This window comes from Acomys russatus, chromosome 13 (genome assembly GCF_903995435.1).
Source record: "Acomys russatus chromosome 13, mAcoRus1.1, whole genome shotgun sequence".
Taxonomy (NCBI): Eukaryota; Metazoa; Chordata; class Mammalia; order Rodentia; family Muridae; genus Acomys; species Acomys russatus.
The window spans coordinates 46,550,858-46,573,681 of NC_067149.1; the positions used below are offsets into that span (position 1 = coordinate 46,550,858).

The 22,824-nt window shown below is 53.1% G+C and overlaps 1 protein-coding gene across 3 annotated transcripts in view; it reads left to right on the forward strand.

Moving 5' to 3' along the window:
* The window catches only part of Cacna2d4 (calcium voltage-gated channel auxiliary subunit alpha2delta 4), a 99,746-nt gene that overhangs the window by 75,963 nt on the left and 959 nt on the right, over window positions 1-22,824 (forward strand). For 2 of the 3 annotated variants that reach the window (XM_051155221.1, XM_051155223.1), the window contains 10 exons: window positions 11,798-11,859; window positions 12,962-13,006; window positions 13,182-13,244; window positions 17,647-17,717; window positions 18,090-18,165; window positions 18,680-18,732; window positions 19,168-19,220; window positions 19,510-19,530; window positions 20,987-21,104; window positions 22,560-22,672. In XM_051155221.1, the coding sequence (XP_051011178.1) occupies window positions 11,798-11,859; window positions 12,962-13,006; window positions 13,182-13,244; window positions 17,647-17,717; window positions 18,090-18,165; window positions 18,680-18,732; window positions 19,168-19,220; window positions 19,510-19,530; window positions 20,987-21,104; window positions 22,560-22,672 (675 nt within the window). The remainder of the gene's footprint in view (window positions 1-11,797; window positions 11,860-12,961; window positions 13,007-13,181; window positions 13,245-17,646; window positions 17,718-18,089; window positions 18,166-18,679; window positions 18,733-19,167; window positions 19,221-19,509; window positions 19,531-20,986; window positions 21,105-22,559; window positions 22,673-22,824) is intronic. The other variant, XM_051155222.1, reaches the window with a different exon arrangement.

Here is a 22,824-nt window from a genome sequence, read left to right on the forward strand (position 1 = left end):
GGAACTTGTTTTGTAGACCAGGCTGGCCTTAAATTCACAGTGATCCCCCTGCCTCTGCCTCCCAAGTGCTGGGATTAAAGGCGTGTGACACAATACCTAGCCCCATTTTCTCTTCTCTATCTCCACTCCATGCCACCCTAGGGATCTTCAGGAAGCCACCCAGGTGGCCTGTGCTGCTGTGATCTATGCAACCCTCAGGTGTTGTGCTCCGCTCTCAGCAAGGGCAGCTTGCTCAGGAACGCAGTGCCCATCTGCCAGCCCTGACTTCACCTCTCCACTTCCCAGTTAGGAGGCAACAGCTTGTGAAGGGGCCAGCAGCGGTTGCATGCCATAACTGAGCTGTGCTGTAACTCCGCACGGCCACAGGCTAAGGTCCGAAGTCTGGCCCTTGCTGCCCTGCGCATGGGCCTCAGCACTTAGTGGTTACAGTGGCTTGGCTTCGGCTCTCCTAGTACTCTCCTGGCTCAGAGTCACAGGCAAAGGATCTCTGGGTTCAAATCCATGTCCTCCATCTCCTTCTAATGCACCGCTTAAACGTTGCCCCCAGCTCTTCCCCCCTAAATGTAATAATCTGACACTCGGTGGGTGGAAACAGAGTTGTCACATGTGACGTACACATCACATAAGGAATATAGGCAAAGGCTCCCAGCTGGCCTTGAGCCTACCATGGGCTTCAAGAGAGGTCAGTCTCACAGGTGTCTGAGCCTGCTGCAGCCTGTGCCTGGTCACACTCCATGGCATGCTCACTGTATTCTTATTCAATGTATCTTTGCCCCTCATATGCAATGCCCAAACAGACCTGCCGTTTCAGACAGCAGTCTCCCTCTTGCTATGCACCCCACCCCCACCCCTGACCTTCAAAATGCCAGTCATACCACAGGTCACAGCCCCTGTTAAATAGCAAGTCAGTTACAGCCGCCCTAAATGCACAGATATACTAAGCAGAGCGTGCCGAGGTCACGTGGTAGGTCAGGATGGGTTGCAGGCTTCTGAGTCAGGCTGTTTACCCACTTCCTGATGACTGTCAGCCTGCAGGGGCCCTACTCAGGAAATACGTGTGTATGCACACAACTCTCAGACACAACCTTGAAGCACTGTACACAGCAGAAGGAGGTGGGCCCGTACAGAGAGACATACAACTAAGCATATAATAACATGTGTGCTTGCACACACAGACTCCCACATGCAAGTACCAGATCCATGCAGCTAGGCATGTACTGGGGATACATAGGCACATGCATGCACACCCACACCATACACATGCTCGCTGGCGGCATTCCAGAACTTCTTAGATGCCATCATTCAGGCAGCAGAGGGTGCCTCACAATTGCAGCATAGCCCCAGCAGGGAGGAGGCACAGGGGCACTTCCAGCCTAGAAGGAAGAGCTACTGAGAACCCCACGATGCAGCCGCAAAGCCAGGCCCAGGGAGCACTGAAGGCCCAGCTCAGCTTCTGCTCGCATGCCTGTGCCCTTCCACAGGGGGACAGGCTGGGGAGAAGTGTCATTCAGGTTAACCTCCACCCAGGATTCAAAGGAGGCTCTTCCTCCCACTTTGTCCTCTTGGTCGCACCCTGCCTATGATGCCAGGAGCCAAGAGCAAACAGTGCAGACCAGGGTGTTGTCTACTGAGGTGGCAAGGTGGCAGGAAGGACTCCAGTGGCTGGGATTCTTTGGAGAAAAGAGGCCACGAGTCTAGAAGATACTCCCCTCCCAGCTCTCTCCAGGTAGCTGCCCTGCCTCCTCTGATGTCAGTGCCTTCCTGTTCCTCAGGGAGGTGTGAGGGAGGGGCACTCCCTAGCCTTTCTGCCCCCAAGTCCACTCACAACACCTCCCAGCAAAAGACCCTTCTGGCCCCGAGACAGCGGGAGACTCCTCAGGAAAGGGGTGACCTACATTGAGAAGCAGAGGACAGCTGCTGCTGCTGCAGCAGGCACTGGCCAACTGCTGGAATAAATTAACACTCTGTGGGAGTGGGAGACAGAATAGTGCTGGAGGTCCTGCTGGAGGGTAAACTCCGTCCTCGCCCCACCCCCACCCCAGTCTTGCTCCCAAAACTAACCTGTGTTTTGCCCTAGCCCCAATGCCAACAGGGTCCCTGGACTCCTTTTGGGCTCCGGGTTGAAGAATGGGTGTGATAATCTAGGAGTAGCCAACCTTGGACTCGTTCAAGCCAGAAATAGGTGGGTTTGACTCTAATGGGCTATTAAAATCAGCTAGCCTGGAACCTTTCAGAAATGCTGAATCTCAGGTCCCACCCAGACTGGCTAAGTGAGAATCCACCAGGTTACAAGATCCTAAGCAATCTGGGGACATATAGACCAGCATTCCTGGCCACCAAACAGCTCCCCAGGAGGCCATACTGGCCCATCCCTAGACCAGGTAACTGGGGACAGCATAGGCTGCATACAGTAAGCCAGAGGAGCTGGGACAGAAGATGGCAGCTATAAAGGAAAAATACATCCAGGCCTCCCCCCAGAACCTTGACAAAACTCTCCTAAGGCAGGGCAAGACATGGGCACCAACATGAGGGCCTTCTCCAAGGCTTTACATAGGGACACACTGACGACCACAGTCAAAGAGCTACACAGCATTGTGGTCTTGGCGCTCGTACAGTTCAGTAAAGTTAGAGTCATTATTAGACTCTAATTATTAGTTATTAACATCCTAAGGAAACTGAGGCACGGAAAAGTTTAGGCAAATGGAAGTATATAGATTGGGCCTGTTTCCTGGCCACAAAGCTGGTGACTCAGTTGCCCTCAGAAGTTCTGGCCTCAGCCCTATCTCTCAGGTAAAGGCTGAGTCAGACACAGGGGCATACAGCCCTCATTCATATAGAACGTTACAGTTTATAAGGCGACTCAGTATCACAGTCTAAGCAAACAGCCATTCCTGTCCCCATCCTACCCACAGGTTGAAAGGAACCCAGAAACCCCCCTCTTCCTGGCTGGGGGCTGGGGGATGTGGGGGGGCAGCTGGAGAATGGAGGGTGAGAGCAGCAGGCAGGTGAGGCAGTAGCAGGGTGCAGCCAGAGGTTCCACTTGTTCCTACTAGCCAATGGCTGCTGTACCCACTAAAGATAGAGCGAGGGAGCTGTTTCCCCTGGAACCCCAGCTGCCCCCTCCCCCAGCTTGGAGCAGCCAGGCAGGATTGCTCTGCTGCAGAGTATCAAGGTTAGGAAGACAGAGTGCACCTGCCCTCTGATTTCTCCCACAGATGTAGGCCTGCCCTCCCCGTGATGTGGGCCCACCCAGGTAAAAAATAAAATAAAATAAAATAAACCAAACAAACAAACATCTTGCCCCAGGCCTGGGATCTATAGGATTCCTCTGAGCTCCTTCTTGGTACCCCTCCTGACTCCTGGGCCCATTGCTCTGCATATCCTCCCAGCTGTCTCCTCTGCAGCACGCACGCGTCTGCACCCCCTCCCACCTGACTCCCTGCCTTCATGCATCCTCTGTAGTCTACTCTGCCCGCTTAGCTCTTCAGGGAGGCTCAAAGCCCATCTTAGAGGACTTAGCGGACTTCTAAGGGGTCTGGACATCTGGTCTGAGCACCTGGAGTCCCTTGTAGCCCAGAACACAGGAAACTGAACTGTCTTCCTGGGCTGCTGTCACCTGTCTGGCCACGAGGCCCTTCTAGAAAAATAACTCCACATCTGCCCCGTCAGTCACCCCTAAGTGCACACTGCCCAGTGAAGCCGTTTCTAACCCTCTTCTGCTTAGAGAACAGCCACACACCCTCCTTCTAGGTCCTCTTGGTACACCAGTCTTCTCACGCGCAGCCTCTTGAGCCACATTTCCTTGTCAGATTCTCCCTGTCTTTGACAGAAGCCCTGGAAAACAGACCAGGAAACCCAACACACACCAGGGTGAAGCCAAAGAGTCCACTGAGGACCCAGAAGGCTCCTACCATTCAACTGCCTCCCTGGGCAGGAGCCAAGAAAGATCCCCCAGCCTCATCCTGGCTCCCCCCTCTTCCCAGCCTTGTACACACATACACCCATTCCAGCCCCCTCCTTCGTCACCCAGCCGGCTAAAGCAAGACCCCAGCTCCAGGTCTCGGCCCTTGTAAAATGAGAATATGGCAAGCTTGTCCCAAGCGCAGACACATCCTCTAGCCAGACCTCAAAGAACACAGCTAGGGGGCTTAAGGAGCCCGCCTCTTTGCCTGCTTGGTTTTCCCCATCTCCCTCTTCTGGCAGAACCAGAGCCCTCCTGCAGTGGGAAGGTGGGGGTGGGAGCGCTGGGCTCTTCTTGGCAGCTTGGGAGCTGATGTTGGATTTCCCTACCAGCTGGACTTCCCCCGCCCAGTGCCACATGCCGGCTCCTTCCCCTCCCCCCACCTGCTGTAGTTATCTAAGCTGTGGGCCTGTCAATCTGAGTCACACAAGGCAATGCCCAACAAACCCTGGCAGCCTGGTGCCAACATCCCCACCACCACCCTGGAATGCAGACAGCTGGGGGTGGGAGGCAGAGCAACCAATCAGAGCCCAGCCCCGGACCTGCCGGCCATACAGGAATTTGAACTGCAGATTCCTGGGCAGAATCCAGCGTTATGAAATGGGCCTGGGGCTCCTGAAAACCAATGTCCTGCTTCGAGTCAGGCCTCCATGCCCATGAGAGCCAGGCAGCCAGGCGAATGTGACCTGGCTGTACACTGCCCCCTATACTGAGTGCCCAGTGCTCCTAAGGCACCCGCCCCACCTGCTGCAGAGGCCATTATGCAGCGGTGGTTGGGTCACCTAAGCATCTCAGGTTCCTGGGTTGTCTGGCCATCCAGTGTCCTAAAATCAGGGCCTGGGTTTGTAAGAAGAACTACCAGACACCCCTCCTTCACTCCCAGCCACACCCCCACCAGGGAGGCACCCTCAAGACTGCAAAGACTGTTCTAACTAGGAAGGGCTCCTTTGCACCCTTGTCCAAGGACAGCTCCCTAAGGCCAGACCGCCCAGACAGAGCAACTGGAATAAAGAAAGGTTCAACCCTTGCCTCACTCAGTGGGTCCTCCACCCTCCACCCCCACTCCAAGCCTCTCTGAATGCCAGACACCTAAGCTGTCTTCCCCTTCCCTGGCTGCCGCTCCTCCTGCTGCGGGGACATTTCTATGCTACCCGGGGCCATCATGTGGCACCAGTACTGCTCTCCTCTCTGTCCCCTCCTCCCTATCCGCTCCTTAGCAGAATACACAGCTAAGTCCCCAGCACTAAGGGGTCAGAGTTCCTAACGCTCTGTATCTTGGGGTTACCCAAGTGTCTGGTCCTAAGTGGTTCCCCTACAACCCACCACAGCAACAGCCCTGGGAAGAAAATCCTGCCAGGTGGTCCTTAGTTCCCATACCCGAGCCTCCCCTCCTTTTGCGCCAGCTCCATTCTCTCCCAGAAGCCGCTCTCAACTCACCTTTTTGCACTGGGACCTGATGCTCAGACCAGTTAGCCGGACATGGGCAGCTTGGCAAGCAGAAGGCGGGGTTGTCGGGTCGTTCAGGGCAGCGGGAGCCTGGGCAGAGCCTGTGAAAGAGGCGGACCGGCAGGCTGAGCTGCCGCTACCGGGGAGGGGGCTGCGGGGTCAGCGGCAAACTGAAGCGAAAGAGGGAGGGCGGGAGGGAGACAAACCGAAGAGGGGGAGAGGTAGAGGGAGCAGCGCGCGCGCGTGCTCAACAGCGAGCGAGCCGAGGGAGGAGAGCGCGCAGCGGAGTGACAGCTGGGGCGCATCTGCGATGGCGGGCGCGCGCACCGGCCTCTGAAGCTTTGTGGCAGCAGGAGGGCGTTGTGGGTGAATCAACGTTGCCCGAGGCCAAAGGTAACCGCGCCTCCTCTCACCTGCAGGCACTCCTGCGAGCGGCCACCTCTGTCTGTCTGTTCGGTAGGCAGGGCCTTCCAAGGGGTACGGGACCCAGACCACAGCTCCATAGACTGACTTGGATCTCAGACTTGCTGGAACACTAGGTCTGTCTCCCGTGTCAGAGCCCAGCTATGAGAAGGAAAAAGCCAGCTCCTTAAAGGATGGGTTGCCTTGCAAGGCGAGAGCTGGGGGTACTCAGATGCCAAGAAACAGAAGGCCCTTTAGACAGGGGACTGAGTCTCTAATTGCCTTGGCAAGGACTCTTTGGGAGAGTGGAGTGTCAGAGCAGGCAGCTGCCACCTGATGCCCAACAAGCACAGAGACCATGTGCCTCAAAGCCCACAGGGAACCCTGAAGGAGCTGGCTCCTTGATAGTCTAAAGGATGGGTCAGACACTGAAAGAGAAAGCTGCATCCAAGGATGCAAAGGATTCTCTCTGAATCAAGACAAAGCAAGTCTAACAAAACAATGTTCACGGGATGGACACTGTTCCGACCGAAGCTGAACTGGGGCAGAGGCTAAGCGGGAAGAGAGCCAGCCTTCCCAGCCAGCATCATGAAATTCCCTCTCGTTCCTTTACAACCTGCCTGTCCAGTGGAAGGTCTAGCTTGTAGGTAACACAGCAGGAGTGTGTGTCCCAGTGTCCTTCCTCTAGGTTATGTTCAGGGCTGTGGCCGAGGGCTAGGGGCCACTTGATTCAGGACTGCTATCCGACAGAGCAGAGAGAATCTTCTCTGAAGTCCCCTGCGCCCCCTCCAAAAAGGCAACCTGCTACTACCCTAACACACGCCCACCTCCTGTCTCAGGAAAATAAGTGCATGGTGATTTCTGCCCATGGTGATCAAGCCCGATCTTAAAAACTCAGCTCCAGGCTCTGCTAGGAGGTAACCGCACTTGTGATCAAGCACTTGTGATCAAGCCTGAGGTTGGTCCCCAGGAGCCGCATGGCAGAAGGAGATAAGAGACTCCCACAGGTTGTCTTAGGATGCACACACACAGTCATACACAAATAAATAAAATTTATACCAACATCCTTTCTGAAGGGACATTTGCTCTGAGCTACTTTATGGTTCTGATCACAGAGAACTCTGTGTGGGTAGCTTTTTGTCCTGTATTGGGAGCTGTTTAGGGGTAACTTGCCTTAGCCTCCCCCTACACCCCCCCCCCACACACACACAGCTCTAGGTCTTCCTGTTGGTTAAGTCTACACTTTTGCTTCTCAGGTCATCTTGCTGAGTCCTTGCCTTATAAATAATCAAGTAGGTTGAACTCTGCTGTTGCCTCCAGCCCTGGAATCCTATGACGCTGGTTCTCATGAAGTACCTGCCAGGCCCACAGCTAGCAGCTGCAGAAGTCAGGCGCCTCCCACACAGTCTCCTTCAGCTAGTCATAGGCCAAGAAGGATTAACACAGGTGCAGAAGCCAGCAGGGAAAAGTTGGTGCCTCAGAGGGAGTGTGTGTGTGTGTGTGTGTGTGTGTGTGTGCGCGCGCGTGCATATGCACATGAGTGCACGCGCCCCCTTTGTTTTGCCATCCCTGATGACAAAGCAGCACGGTAGAACATGTACATCCTGTTGAGGCACCAGCTGTCTGTGGTCTTACTTAGGTGCTCTGGGAGGATATGAGCCCAGCTGAAAGGCTATTAAAACACTGGTCTTGGAAGAAGACACAAAGTGGCCTGAGGAGGGATTGCAGGATGGAAAGGCAGGAGGTAGCCTGGGGGTGGGGGGAAAGACCCAGGTAAGCTATGGCAGATGGAAAGATATCTAAGATTTATCCTCCATCTAAGGCAAGTCTCTCACGAGCTAAGGTCAGGGCCTAAGATGGGGAACAATCTGACACAACCATAAGGGAATCTCTCCTAACTCTTCCAGGGAAGCCACGCAGTAAGGCTTCCTTCTCTTGCCTCTTTACATGTTTCTCCTCATCCAAAATTCCGGGCAGATGCAGCCACACAACAGGTAACAGGAGGTGACTCAGGGAGATCGCCATCCCAGGCACTCTAGTGAATCTGCCAAGAGCCTCCTATCCCTAGAGTCTACCACCTCAGCACAACAGAGAGACTGGGCCTGAAGGCTGAGCTCTGTCAAATGTGCTGTGACAGGACTAAAGCCTTGGCGTATGAGCCTCTGACAGGGCAGATCCATGACTGAAGATGCCCTGTGCCCCTTGCTGTCTTCCTGCTTCTGTATCAGCGGCATGCCCTTCTTTATCAGAAAGAAGGTCTGTTTTGTTGTTTCCTTAAATCCCTCATTTCCCAGTGAGTTGCTAAGGGGCTTTGGGCACACAGATAAATCGCTAAGGTGGCAGGTCAATGCAAGTGATGAAGTGGGGCTCCACAGGGGAGGAGGAGTCTGGGAAGGTCTGAACCCTACCAGTCGGAAAGTGAGGTCACCCATGAGCTTGCCTCTCAGTCCAGTGCTGACACATTTATTTACTTAGCCCAAGAAACACTTATTGAACCCTGTTATGTGACAGTGTGACTCTAGATCTAAGAATCAAAGCTCGGTCTGCCCTCTGTGACCCTGCTCCATGGGGTGAGACATCAGTTGGATAAACAAATCGTGTCACTGAGAAAATAAAGCAGCAATGTGTGTGTGTGTGTGTGTGTGAGAGAGAGAGAGAGAGAGAGACAGAGAGACAGAGAGAGACAGAGACAGAGAGAGAGAGCGTGCAAATGATATGATGGTGGAGAAGGCTGCTTTATCTGGGAAAGTCAAGGAAGTCTCTGCCAGGTGGTGAAGTCTGAGGTGGTTTCATGTAGAGTTCTGGGGTAAGAGCATCCCAGAAGGAGACAGCTGAAGCCATGTCCTGGAATAGGATGAGCTGACCGTGTTTGAGAAAGACAGTGATTCAAGCTAAAACCAAAGACACCAATGAGGCTGCTTCATGGGTTTGCAAGGATCTAAATTTTGCTCTAAATGGAAATGTGGGATGAGAGTCAAGTAAAGAAGAGATGGGGTTTGACCTTCTAAGAGGTCACTGTGACCATATGGAAAATGGATCATAGAGAGGCCGGAGTGGGAAGCTGGGACCCTAAAGGCACATTGCAAGACAATGTTGGCTTGGTCGCACTGGTCATAGCAGAAATGGGCAGTGTGTGTACTCACTTCTGTATGAAGTCCTAGAACTATGGTGGTCATGACCAGGTGAACCAAGAAAGAATGAGCCTTGAAAGACAGACAATGCCAGATCAGACTTTGGGTAGAGAGTGGGGTTGGCTGCGGAATATGTGGAAATGCTTGTGGTAGCTCACAGTGACATAGTGGCTCAGGGAGCTACTGGAACATACCAAATTCTGCAATAGATAGACAGCTGGCCTCCTAGGAGCTGATGGCAGAACCACCACTAGCCTGCCCTTCCCCCAGCACCCACTTCTACCAGGAGCACTGAAGCCTGGCCTTCCCTGAGGCAGAACCAAAGCCTACCTTCTCCAGACCTCACATATTAGAGCCATGATGCCCCCCTCCAGCTTGGAAATTGAATGATTCCATGGGACCCAGACTGAGCCACAGAAGGAGAGAGAGTAGAGAAATAGCCTGGGACCCTTTGACCACTGAAGCCAAGGATGAAATCAAATAAACTTCTTCCTTCCATCCCAAGAGGCTGACTGTCCTCAGCATCAGCACCACCACACTCTGTTAGTGCTCAAAAGCGGGTTCAAACCTGTTTCTGCAGGTGAAGGAAATCTGTGTGCAATGAACACCTAGAATTATCCTCATAAGAAGGGAAGAAGGGCAAAACAGGGACCCCTGTATACCCTCAAAAGAAAAAGTGAGAGCTAAGGGCCATTGCACTTGCTGGGACAGCACACTTGCCCACTCGGGATGGAGTGCCATATCTGTTTCTCATGGATCTATCTGCCCTCCCCCCACGTACCCTTTTAAGCCACCTGAACCTTCAAGCCCAGCTGTCCCTGTCACAGAGGCTCCCCAGACACACCTCAGAACTCCTGAGACTGTGAGGGACACTGTGAGGGAGAGGAGGGGCCTTCTAAGACCTTGGTTTCTTTCAACTGCAAACTCAGATTAGCTCTACACTGCCCAACATGGAAGTTGCCAACTATAGGAGAAGATGAAATAATATTAAAAATTCAGGCCTTCAGTCTCACAAGCTACATATGTAGTTTCCAGGAGCCATGGGTAATTAGTAGCTACAGGTGGGCAGCTCCATCGTCTTATAAAACCCATCTACTCGTGGTGGCTTTGAGTCAGGGGCTCCCAGGACCTGCCACAGAATCACCTGTTGCCATGAGAAATGAGGGTCCCCAGTTCTAGCCTGCCTTCTGCGTGAGAAACCACAGTGACTGTCAGCTGCTCTCCAGGAGGTTCTGGTCTAGAATCCAGCCCTTGCACCTTCTGGCCTCTGAGCCTCAATAATGACAGTGGTGCGGGCTTGTAACCACAGCTACTCGAGAGGTTAAAGCAGACACATCACAAGTTCAAGGCTAGGCCAGGCAAGTTAGCAAAACCCTGTTTTCTACGTGAAAAACACCAAAAAGTCTGGGGATGCAGATTAGCAGCAATGATGATCTCAACTCATTGCCCAAGTGAGCCAGAGCTGAATTGTGGCCCTGGAAAATCCAGTGTACACAGCTGCTGGCATGACTGTTCCCTAATTTCCTTCCCCCATCAAACCTCCCAGGCTCATGCCAGGCTGGATTCCTTAAAAAAAGATAGAGGTCTACACCCTTGTGCCATAGTGGGACACAAGTGCATCGTGGAAGAGCCACCAGGCACTAGAATCAGAATAGTTTCAAGTGACTAGAATTTCTTGGGCAGATGACATAATAATGGAGAAGCCAATCATGTGCTCAGTGTGAGTGAGAGGCTTCCTACGTGCTGCAGGCCGTTTTGCCTGCCAGGCCTTCTATCCAGACATAGAGGGGAGATCTCAGAGCTAGGCCTTACAGGCTCAGGGCCCCAGACCGAAGCTAGGCTTGTTACTTCCTGCCTGGCAACTTAGCTGAGCCGTGGAACCTCTCCTCAGTTTCTGTCCCCTCAGCCCATGAAGTCTAAATGAGGCTAGTGCCAGTCTGTGAAAGAATTAAACACCCTCTTGCCTGTAAAGCTGCCTGACTCACCCAAAGCACCCAGAATGTCTTTAATATAACTCCAGACACTAAGAAGTTGGCCTACTTTAGAGACTTTCTATTCAGCATGGCCTGCCTTTTCTTTCTATCCTTTGGCCCCAAGTTCTCCTGCCGCTCTTTGTCCCAGATTTCTCTTAGTATGTGAGTGCCCCCTTGGGTTTTCCAGACCTATTTGGGAATCAAAGAGGCAGATGGTTCTTCTGATGGGAGACATCAAACGGGAAGCATTTGCGCACAGATGGCATTCCTGGTCTCCAGGAGACAGCCTTGCAAACCTAGGTGGTCTATGGCTTGGGCTTCCGCAGCTCAGCTTTCTTCCTGTATGCCTAGCAGGGACCGTGCTTACAAAGGATGTTACACCAGGGACGAGACCCACAAGGCGGCCTTGTGAGTTGCTAGATTCACAAAGGCCTTCATTCCAGACTGAACTTGCCACTTTTGGCCCCGTGATCTCGCCCAAGCAATGCTTTCACCAGCCTCTTTTTTCACCCGTGTCAAGGTAGGGAAAAGCCACACAGTGACTGTGCCTCGAGCTCCCAGGAACCCCAAGAGGAAGCCATCCTCATGGTTATCTGGCCTTAGAGCCTTACCTTTCTTGGATATCTCTTGGTGCTGCTTTTCCCACAGGGAGAATCCACAGGCCTGGATTCCCTTCTCCCTCCAGACTCCTGCTCCTGGAGGCCCTCAGTTCCCCTTGCCAATGACTCGGCCTCCGTGATTCCCACCTGCCCATGATTTTTCTCCCTCGCCTTGTCAATAAGCGTCCTCTCTCTAAGTGGATTCTATTCTTTTCTTTTCTCACTGGCTTCTCCTTCTCCAAACACTTCAACCGGCCTTGCCCTCCCCCTTCCTGTGCCCTGCAGCTGTGGGCATCCAGATGCAGGTGGACTATCTCCAGCGCCAGTTCTGGGCAGCCATGCAGCAGGTAGGCAGCTGGGGACTCAGAAGAGGGTAGAAGGCTCAACAAGCCATCCATAGGGAAGGACTGTCCCCACAGCCTGGCCCATCAGTCCCACAGGAGACACCCCCATTCTACTTCTGCCTTCCCTGACCCCTGCCTGCATATTGGGTCTCTTCCCCTCTCACTCCAGTGTGCTGTCCCTGATCAGACCATGGTGAAAGGGAGAACAGAGCCGTTACTGTTGCCCTCACATCACCCTAGCCTTGCCTGCTACAGAGTAAGGTTCAGCTTCGCTTTACCCCAACCTCTAAGGCCCAGGCTCCTGAAGACTTTCCCCTGTCCTATCATCTACACACACATACACACACACACACACACACACACACCCAGACCCAGAGAGAGAGAGAGAGAGAGAGAGAGAGAGAGAGAGAGAGAGAGAGAGAGAGAGAGACAGACAGACAGACAGACAGACAGACAGAGAGACAGACAGACAGAGACAGATAGAGAGAGACAGAGAGAGAGAGAGAGAGAGAGAGAGAGAGAGAGAGAGAGAGAGAGCTTTCTCTGCCCCTTCACTCCAGGCTGCCAGGTCCCTTGCCTTGGGCACAGGGAGCTGCTCAGTGATGTTGGAAGTGTCACAGAGGTGAAGGGGACTAATAAAGACCCTCTCACCAGACGAAAGCCCTAGTGCCATGTAGATGGCCCAAGTGTGTCCCCAGAAAAGCACAGCCTGATGCTCAGTACCCTGTCATCTGAGACATACCCACATGTGTACACATGCTTGGCACACAGGGCATGCCCTTATATATTGCATCTACCACAGGCAGATTCTCCATATACCATAGGCACTCCACAAATGTACCACATGGTGTATATATACAGACACATGTACCACAGACAGACCACCCACATATAACACACTCTTTAAATAGCACACTGTACATATAGAAATATACACTTGCACATAGACTATACAGACATGCCACATGTGTACTCCCCATACACACCACACATAAACCTACCTGTAACACATTGTATACATACAGATACATACCTCACACTTGGCTACTACATGTAGGTGTGCATGCAGGTGCACACCATTCACAGTGTCCCCTCTTCCTTCCAGTGCACTACTATGGAGGGCCCATGCCTGGAGAGCTGCGAGGACACAGTAAGTACTCCCCGAGCGCACAGGTGGAAGCTCAGTGGTCAGTGTCTCTCTGTGGACTCCTCCTTTCCTGACCCCGGCTGCAGGGTTCAGCGCCCCTTTAGCTGCTACCGGGAGCAGGAGGGCTGGGGCCAGCAATGGCCCCGGCTGTGACCTCCTGCCCTGGCCTCTCCCCCAGGATCTGGACTGCTTCATCATAGACAACAATGGCTTCGTTCTGATCTCAGAGAGACCCCAAGAGGTAAGTGAGTGACGGGCTAGGGCTGAGTCAAGACCAGGGCAATCCCACTCAGAGAGACCACAAGAGGTTAGTGAGTGAGAGGCTAGGGCTGAGTTGAGACCAGGGCAATCCCACTTTGGACCAAACATGGGGAGAAGCCAAGGAGTGTCCTCAATCCACGTCTACAGAGAAGATCACAACCATGGAGCACCATTCAAAGGCTCCCCCCCCTCCGCTTCCCCCCCATAACTAAGCTGACCTCCCTGAACTGTGTGTCGGGGGCGGGGGGCTGGGGGGAAGATGTGCCACACTTATTGAGGAGCCGCTCAGTAAGAACACTGCTCAGAGAGGACCCAGTTGCACTGCTGCCCTGTGTCCTGCCCCTCCCCCACACAACCTGAGGGACTTTGAGCCCTAAGAACTCTTGCTGCCAGCATCTTGCCCTCCCCTTTCCATCTCCCCACCCCTGTGCTCCTCTCAGGCCAGGGCACCAATAGACTAACAAGGGCATGGACCGCCATCCTTGCTTCGTACAGCAGCCTGCCTTCCCTCTAGCCACCCACTCAGACAGAAGAGGAAGCCACGATGGTAATTTTATATCTCCTCAGCCACAAATCAGACCCTAAAATTAGCCAGGAATTATACTTTTAAAAGAAGCCCGTTCTGCCTTGAACGAATCCTGAACGTATCCACCTGAACCAGTGCCTTGACACAAGGCCACAGCCCAGCATCTCTGCACAGTCTCCAAGAGAAACATCATCAGAAGGCGTGTGTTCAGTTCAGCTAGCAGCTTCCAAAGTCTGTGCCTCAGTTTCCCCCTCCTGAAATACCCAGGTGCCTGGATATTGGCAGAGTTGCCAGGATCAGCTGACACAAACCACGGTCCTGGCCAAGGTATCCTCTGTCCCCAAAACTACACTGTGGCCTCATGCACATGGGGCTATGGAAGTTGTCAGAATGTGACAGGAGTCTGGGTAGAGCATCAGGAGAGCGGGCACAGACAGAAGCTAGAGAGAAGGGGACCAAAGGACTAAGGAGCTGGTACCCCAGGAACAACTCTTTTTTTGGCTTGGTTTGGTTTTGGTTTTGGTTTTTTGTTTGACTAGTTGGTTTGGTTTTGGGTTTTTGGTTCTTTGTTTCTTGAGACAGGGTTACTCTGTGTAGCCCTGGCTGTCCTGGAACTCACTTTGTAGACCAGGCTGGCCTTGAACTCAGAGATCCACCTGCCTCTGCCTCCTGAGTGCTGGGATTAAAGGCATGCATCACCATGCCCAGTTCTTAAATAGCATTCAGCAAGACCTGAGTAAAGAAAGCTGCTTTTGCTGTTTCCTCCTACCGGAATGGCCTGGGTTATCAAGCAGGATACTGCCAGAACTCTGGCTGATCGTTAGTCCTGTCACCTGGGTGATGGTTCTGCTTCCATCCCCTTCATCTCCCCTCACACCCTGCCCTTGATAGTCCATTCTGTCAGAAAACAAATGAAAACAGAAGTTGACTCAGTGGCTGAAGAGGCCTGAGGACCCCAGAGTGTCTTAGTCCCTCATACCCTAGTCCCATTGCCACATGACCATGACTGGCCATGGGTCCTGGCCACCGCTCAAGGGTCTGAAGTTTTCCCTGAGCCTGAGGAGTAACAGAGGGAGTCAGGTGGCTTGCTCAGGCAAGGTAAGATTACAGCCAGGCCCACGGGTATGCCAGAGCATTGGCCAGTGGTGCTTATGTGGGGGGGGGGGCAGAGAGCACTTGGGGGGCATCGGCCTTGTGAGTTGGTGGTCTCTGATGACAACTGAACAAGAGCTGAGACAGAGGACACATGAGTGAGCAGGATCAACAGGATCCGTTATGGATACGGAAACATCTCATGTAATGTTGATGAGCTTGAAATATTAATGGCCTTTTGATTTTTTTTTCCCTAACCATTTGAAAACAAAAAGGCCATTCTTTGATCAAGAACCCACGTAAGTCCCCAGTAGGCCAGATGGAGCTCTCAGCCCTACCTTGCCAATCATTGATCCCCAGCCCAGTCTATCTGAGACAAGCAGCAAAGGCAAGGGTCACCTCAGTGAAGGAGATTCCAGGGTCCTTGAATAACATGTTAGGTTGCTTTGTCTTCATCCTACATAGAGCATGCCCACTGGTATGCTCATGAATTGTAACCCCAGGACATCACAGAACCAGTTAGTTCTGAGATTTATATTCGATGTAATATACATTTTCATTCCCTATTTTAAGTAGTTAGCTTATTCGCCTTCACTTCCTCAAGTATTGTGTTATCTTATGTTTTGCATAGGCTTACAAGCTAATCCAAATCCTTTATGAAATTAAGCAGAGTATAAATGAAACTAGCTCCTGGAGGCTTCTGCCAGCTCCAAGACATGCCTCCTCAACACACACACACACACACACACACACACACACACACACACACACATTGAACAACCATGAACAGAGCCTGTGTGACACTATGGGATAGCAACACATCTCTGCAACGATCTTGTTATCTGGTGATAGTTGCTGAACTCAGACCAGCTTTGTCTAGGGGACATGGGTAGGCTGCAAGTCCCTGTCACCCAGTGGCCATCCTGAGTGCAGGTTACTCTGTCACTACTCAAAAGAATTCACTGGCTCTGATGCACTTGGCCGGGTCTCCTAGGGTTCCAGCCAGTCCTGCAGGTCTCTGGAAGCCAAGGAAAAGGAATACCGGGCCCCTGGGTTAGCTCTAGGACCCCGAGGCCACCAGATCCACAGGCCTGGGACTCAGACCAGTTTGAACACCCAGATAGGAGCACATCCATGGGCATTTGACGGGCAGCCACACAGCAGGCAAGGGAGCCCTGCACTGGGCAAACTATCCCAGAGCAGGAATCAACTCACATCGAAATTCTTTCCTGCCTAAGCCAGCCCTGGGACTCTAGCTCCCGGGCAGACCTCATAGGACCTTGACTCCATCCCAAACTCACACCAAACTAAACACAGACAACCCTAGGCCCGTGGGTCTTCCAGAGCTGTGCCAGCTTATGGGCTGTGCCATGTCTGGATAATCTCTGCTGGAGGCTGTCTTGAAAGGCCCCTCACCAGCACTGTTCCTGGTGTAGCCAAGCCGTGCATTAAAATCTGGGCCCTGAAGTGAGTAGGGACCCAAAATCCATGTTGGAACCTTCCCTTTGCAGCTCCAGCCTTTCTCTTTGAGGCACGGCTTCATTTGGACAAAGCCAACAGGAACTGTATCTGTTAAGACAGGAGTTCTCCAGTTGCATTGGCTTAAGCAAATCACGGGTTATTTCATAGATCAAATCAGCCTATCACATGATTTCCTGAAGGCAGCAGGTATCCATCCTCAAGATGGCATCAGAGCTGGGGGGAGCTCTCCTAGTCTACTTCCCAAACAGGAGGGCAACAGTGGAGTTTGGGTGCCCCTAATACATCCTCTTATTTTAAGTAGATTCCCAGAAGGCCTCATCTAGACTTTGCACCATTTCATTGGCCAGCCTTCAGTACATGGGTTTCTGGGAAGTGTAGTCTTTTTGTAGACCACATTGCTACCATTGTTGCATTCAAGTTCCTTTACTAAAGAAAGGAAAGTGGGCATTTCTTGCTGAAATGTTCCATGTTCTAGGACATGGCGTTTTGTTTGCAGAAGCAGAAGTATTTTCCAGTGTCCAAGATGTGCTTTCTTACTGTCAGACATCCCTTCTCAGAACTGGGTGTTTGAACAATAAGTCTACCATTAAGGGAGAGAGTGGATGGGCTTACAGGAATTTAGGTCTGCCTTCCCTGGTCTGCACCCTGCTTCCTTGTCTTAAAGAGCATAAATTTCAGGGTTTTCACACACACACACACACACTGCAAAGGAGGGAGAAGACATGGAGGGCAATTCCAGGCCTCCTACCTTCCTTGGCTGAAGAGACCAGTATGAGTGAAGCCTATGGCAGAACTTGCCAAAAAACTACCTTTGGCATCACACACTACCACCAGCACCACCACCACCTACCGTCATTGTCACTGCTATCACACCAACATCACCACCACACACACAAACACATACCACCACCACCACTAACATCACCACCTCGCCCCCCCACCCTCTCACCCCCCCCACCTCCACCCCCATCACTATCACCACCCCACCACCTCCAACAAAAAGCACATGCAACAAACGGGATCCCCAAGCCCATCCTCTTGAAAGTCCTGACTCACGTGGATTGTTGGAGGAACTCTGTACCTTTTTTTTTTTTTTTTTTTTTTTTTTTTTTTTTTTTGAGCATCCTCTGGGCTGATGTCCTAGGCTGCGGCAGATGATAACATGGTTTAGAAAACATTGTAATGGGTGGTTAGGGGTGTGGGGTGGGAGGAAGAATAGACCATTCCATGGGCGAGTGTCTACACAGACAGCCTGGTGGTAGCTCCAGCTCCCCTCTCACAGATGGGAAGACTTCTTGGAGAAGTGGATGGTGCCCTCATGACGCAGCTTCTCAGCATGGGGGTGTTCAGCCGGTAAGTGGAATGCATCTCTCCCTGGTCCTTAGCCCTCAGTCTGACCTCAGGAGCCCCCAGAGAGGCCCCAAAGATGCCTTTCTGGAGCCAGAGACTGAAGCAATCAAAGGATGAGTGTGGAGATATGTGGACATCCCTTACAGAGCCTCTCCAGCCTCAGGTCGATGCTCTGAGGAGAACCACAGGCCAAGACAGCAAGCATGCTGTTCCTGTTCATGAAGCCAGCCAAGCCTGGGAATGCTTCTGCTCTGGCTCCCTGGTCTAACCGGGGTACCCTCATGGATCCCAGTCAGTGCAAGTTCTGCTCCCGAGGCCTCCAGGCCAGGGTGTGGAGTGCTCCTGGCTTCCTCACAGCCTGCTTCTGCATTTCAGTGTGACCGTGTATGACTACCAGGCCATGTGCAAGCCCCCAGATCATCACCACAGTGCAGCCCAGGCCCTGATCAGTGTGAGTGTCACCCCAGCCTTCGCTCTACCAGGACACATCCTCTGCCCTGTCCTTCAGGGTGTCACCTGGTCCCATTCTGATCTAGCCTCACCCTTCCCCTGGGGCTGTGGGGCTGTCTTGTCCTGGGGGGGGGCAGGGACCGTAAGATAGTGGGGTCCAGGCACTAACAGCACGTCCTCACTTCCCAGCCTGGCATTAAGATCTTCAGGTCTTCAGCATTGACCCATCAGAAGTGGGAAATGACCAGACACCTGAAGGGCTTGTCAAATCCTACTGTGGAGTGTCTGACTTGCAGAAGGCTCTCATGCTGGGCTTCTGACATACGAAGGCCCTTGTGGTGGTGGTGGTGGTGGGGTGTCTGATACGCAGAAAGCCCTCATGCAGGGTGTCTGACCTGCAGAAGGAGGTCCCTGCCCTGGTGATCCTTCAGCAGGGACAGGCAGGTGGGCTCTGGAGGGTGGCCATTACAGGACATAACCTGGTGTTTCCCTGAAGTAGTTTTGCTCTCCTCCAGCCGCTCTCTGCCTTCTTGATGGTGGCCAGGTGGCTACTGCATGAATTCCTGCTGTGAGTAGGGGTTCGATGGAGAACCACTCGCACAGGGTTGCGGTGGGGTGGGATCAGGGGGGCAGTCCCTGTACCTGGAAACTGGATCGTGAGGCTGGGGTCAAAGGAGAGGGGTCCCTAAAGGTGGAGCATGAATCTTGGGGAGGATGAGGATGGGGATGGGGTCCCAGGTGAAGGGAATTCCCTTTGTGGGAGGGCTAGGTCATGATCAGAGTGACAGGCAGGAGAGGATCCTCTTGCATATGGAGAGTGGAGGATGAGGATATCCTTCAAAGGGGCAGCCTATGGACCACCAGATAGCCTGGCTCCCCAGCCGAGGGAGGAGGGAGGCATGCAACGCCACCCTACACCCTCCTTCACGCGTGCCCTCAAGCAGAAAGACGGGTTGCTGCAGGGGCATCTGGAGCCCCCAAGACTGTGTTCTGTATCCTGCAGGTTCCTGCTAGAGTGGAGTGCCTGGGGATCTTGGCATGACATAGGGTCAGAGGGTAAGTGCTAGGAGGCGTTTGTGGGAAGCACTTTGGTAAGCTCACTGAATGGCTTCTGTCTGGGGTGGGTGACCCTGAGGTGGGTGTCAAAGCCTTCGTGTTCATAATCTCACCTCATCACCTTCCCCTCGCTCCCGGCCTCCCTCACCTCTGTGTGCGACATCACATCACCTCGGAACACCTCTGCTCCGTGTGACGTCATCACTGCCCTATGACATCTTGCCCTCGTGTGATGCTGTGCCTTTCCTGTGCCATGTCCAACCCTGTGGTGGGCTCATGCCCTGGCCAGCCAAAGCTGTCTTCCATCACTGTAAGTAGTTCTGGCTGAGAGGTTCTACACTACCCCAGTGTACCACCAGAGAGCTGGAAGGGCTTGCCCTTAAGCCTGTGCCCTGAGAGCAAACACACGCAGACTGACTTTCTTTAATCTCAGGACACTCCCTGATGGGGTGGTGGGGTGTCCCAAGCCACTTTAAAGCATCATTTCTGGGAAGCAAAGAAACCTGGACCTCAGGCCATACAAGCACAGCCTGCCCTAGGAAACAGCCATCTATCTCCTCCTAGAGAAGAAAGCAGTGGCCGCTGTGACCATGTATCTGCCACCCTCAGCAAGGCTCCAAGTTTGAGGGTGTGGCCTCTAGTATAACAGCTCCTTGCATGAAACTGTGCCTAAGGCCAGAGTGCCCCCCAAAACAATAACACGTTAAGGCGGCCCTGACACAAAGCAAAGAAAAGCTTTGTTCCGCCTGCTGTTGAGGTTTGCTGCCAGCCTGGGACAGGGAAGACATCTGTTCTTTACGAACCAAGAGACACAAAAGGCGCTTGGGTCCTGCAGACGCAGGGCTCCAAGGCCATGTAATGGTGCCTGACTTCAGCCCACCCTGTTCCACTTTCTCTGAGTTCTGGACATCAAAAGGTGGCCAGGAGGCTCCCACTGCCTTCTTGTTTGGCTCTCTTATGTAAACAATGCCCCCTCCTTCCCCTCTGCCCTTCCAGCTGCTATTGACCAGGGCAAGTCCTTGGGCCTGCTGCAATTCCTGTGGTGATTCCAGGCTGTGGGTGGGAAGTCACCCTGCCCCGCCCCCCCCCCCCCCCCAGCAGTTCTCACAGTGCCTGACTGGAGTGGTGACAGAAGCCATGTGTTCCAGTCAGGACACAGACATAGAGGCTCCTCCCACCTGCACGCTCTGTGCTTCGCTCCTGCAAGGCAGCCCGGAAACTCACAAGTGACCTCAAGGAAACCACCTGGTCCTACCACTGGGTGCTTTCTCAGCCCATGGGAACTGTTTAGCCTGCAGCCTGCCTCACCTCTTAGCTTCACGGGCTGAGAGGGAAGCTTCTAGATCCAGGCATGGCATTGAGGAGACCTGTGACTCTCCTCCTCACACCTTGTGTGACCTTGTAAAGGCCATGCCATGTCTGCACCTCCATTTCCAGCTGTTTAAAATGGCTCCCACTGCCTTCCTTCCAAACCTCCTTCTCTGCTGGACTGTAAAAGAGGCAAAGCGTGTTGATGCTTTGAGACAGCATCGCTGCACAGTGCCCACAGGTGCTCTGCAGAGTAATCATCTCAGGAGCCCTGGGAAGGGCAGCACAGCAGCTCAGCAGGGCCTCCAGACTCCTCTGTGCCTTTTGGCGAATGCTGGTCTCTGTCTCCCTGGCCCTTGTAGCAAACTAAAGGGTGCCACCCTTGTGGGTGGGCTTCCTCAGGCCTTCGTGGTGGTGTGTGACACCCCTCCTCTCACACGTTCCTCTATCACTCGCAGCCCACAAGCACAAGAAACAGGACCTGCTACACCCCTGCGACACAGAATACCCAGTGTTTGTGCGCCAGACAGCCGTTCAGGAGACAAACGGGATCATCGAGTGCGGGGCCTGCCAGAAGTAAGTCCCCCGGCAGACAGCAAGGCCAGCCAGGGTGCAGCTTCCTGTCCCTGGCTGCCACAGGAAGGTCTCCACATTAGGAAAGGGCTGAGACCTCAGAGAAGAGTCACTCTCCCCTTTCCCCACTCTCCAGTGCAAAAAAAAAAAACAAAAAACAAAAACAAAAAAACCAAAAACCAAAACAAAAACCCAGGCTCAGGCAGAAAAGAAGGGAGTGCACATGGACAAGTTGGTGCTCTGCTTTAGGAGGCACAGGGACAAGGGGTCTGGAGGCCAATTCTCATGTTAGTGAGTCTCTCTGAGTTCAAGGCCATGGGGTCTCTCTTGGAAACCACCCCCCCCCCACACACACACAGGCTAGCTTCCCTTCTGCTAGTCAGGACTCTGCCCACTTAACACCACAGGCCAGGAAAGAAGCAGGAAAGGTGTAGGTCTGAGAAGTTTGCAACAAATGCACAACGTAGATTATAGGCCTTGACCTCATGCTTTTTAGAACTGCCAGACTCTGGGGCATCACCAGCCCAAGCCTAGAGTTTCTAGGCAGGACCTAGTCAGGCTAGCTCCTGAGGAGAAGCCCCTAGCTCCATCCAGCCTGGCTTTGGACCAACCCAGAGACTTCCCTCCCAAGCCAGGAGGACAGTACCTCTAAGGAGCTCCCTCAGCCAGCCTTGCTGCTCAGCAGGGCCACCAGGATGTCCACTAGGGAACCCTAGACCTATGCCGACTATTTCATAGCCTCAGATTCTGCCATCAGACAGATTTGGGTTTCTGCCTCTTCGTCATGTGTGATGTCTTCAGTGCACATAGAGAAGCCTTCCTGGGGCTGGCACTATTGGCTTGCTTCTCTCAAGGTTTGAAGGAATTGTCAGGGGATGGTAAAGCAAGGGCTTCCCAGCAGACAGACTTGTCTCTGCCACCGCTTACCCCTGGCAAGCTTGTCTTCTAGCCTGTTCTGTCTGTGCAGAATAAGAACTAATATCAAGTAATGACCACATATGACTTTAAACTCATATATGTGATACATACCCGTGTGTGTAACATCATCACCCACCCTGTACAAAATGCCTGGTAACAGCCTTCACTACTGTGTGTAACACCTACCTGCCCAGTGTGAAGGCCTTTCCCTCCCCCACCCCACCACCTCGAGCTGTATATAGGAGCATTGTGTCACCTAGTGGCCAAGCCCAGAACTGCAAGTTATCTGGCTCTCGAGCAGAGATAATATCCTGGTTTGCTGGGAATGGTCTCTGTGTGTGTTAGTGGCAGCTCCTTCTTGACCGGCTCCAGGCTATTGAGAACGGAGGGGTGCCATTGTGAAGGCCTGTATAAAAGTGTGGGCTACTGGTCTCAATCTGCCTGTGCTTGCATGTCCTTCCCTGTGCCCACAAAGGTCCTCCCCAGAGCCTTTCTCCTGGGGGCTAACTTACTCAGAGCCCACCACCCTCTCTGCTGCAGGACGTTCGTGATGCAACAGATTCCCAGCAGCAACCTGCTTCTGCTAGTGACAGACCGCACTTGTGACTGCAGTGCGTATTCTCCCATCCTCCAGGAGGCCACAGAAGTCAAATATATCCTTCCCACCTTTAGGGGAGTTGGGGAGAGATCCTGGAGGAGCTCAGACTTGGGGTGCAGAGTCCAGCCTTTCACCATCCTCCTTTGCTTGCAGCATGAGTCGTGAGCTAGCCCCTGGGGGTGGGGGTAGGGGAGCTACCCATCCTGA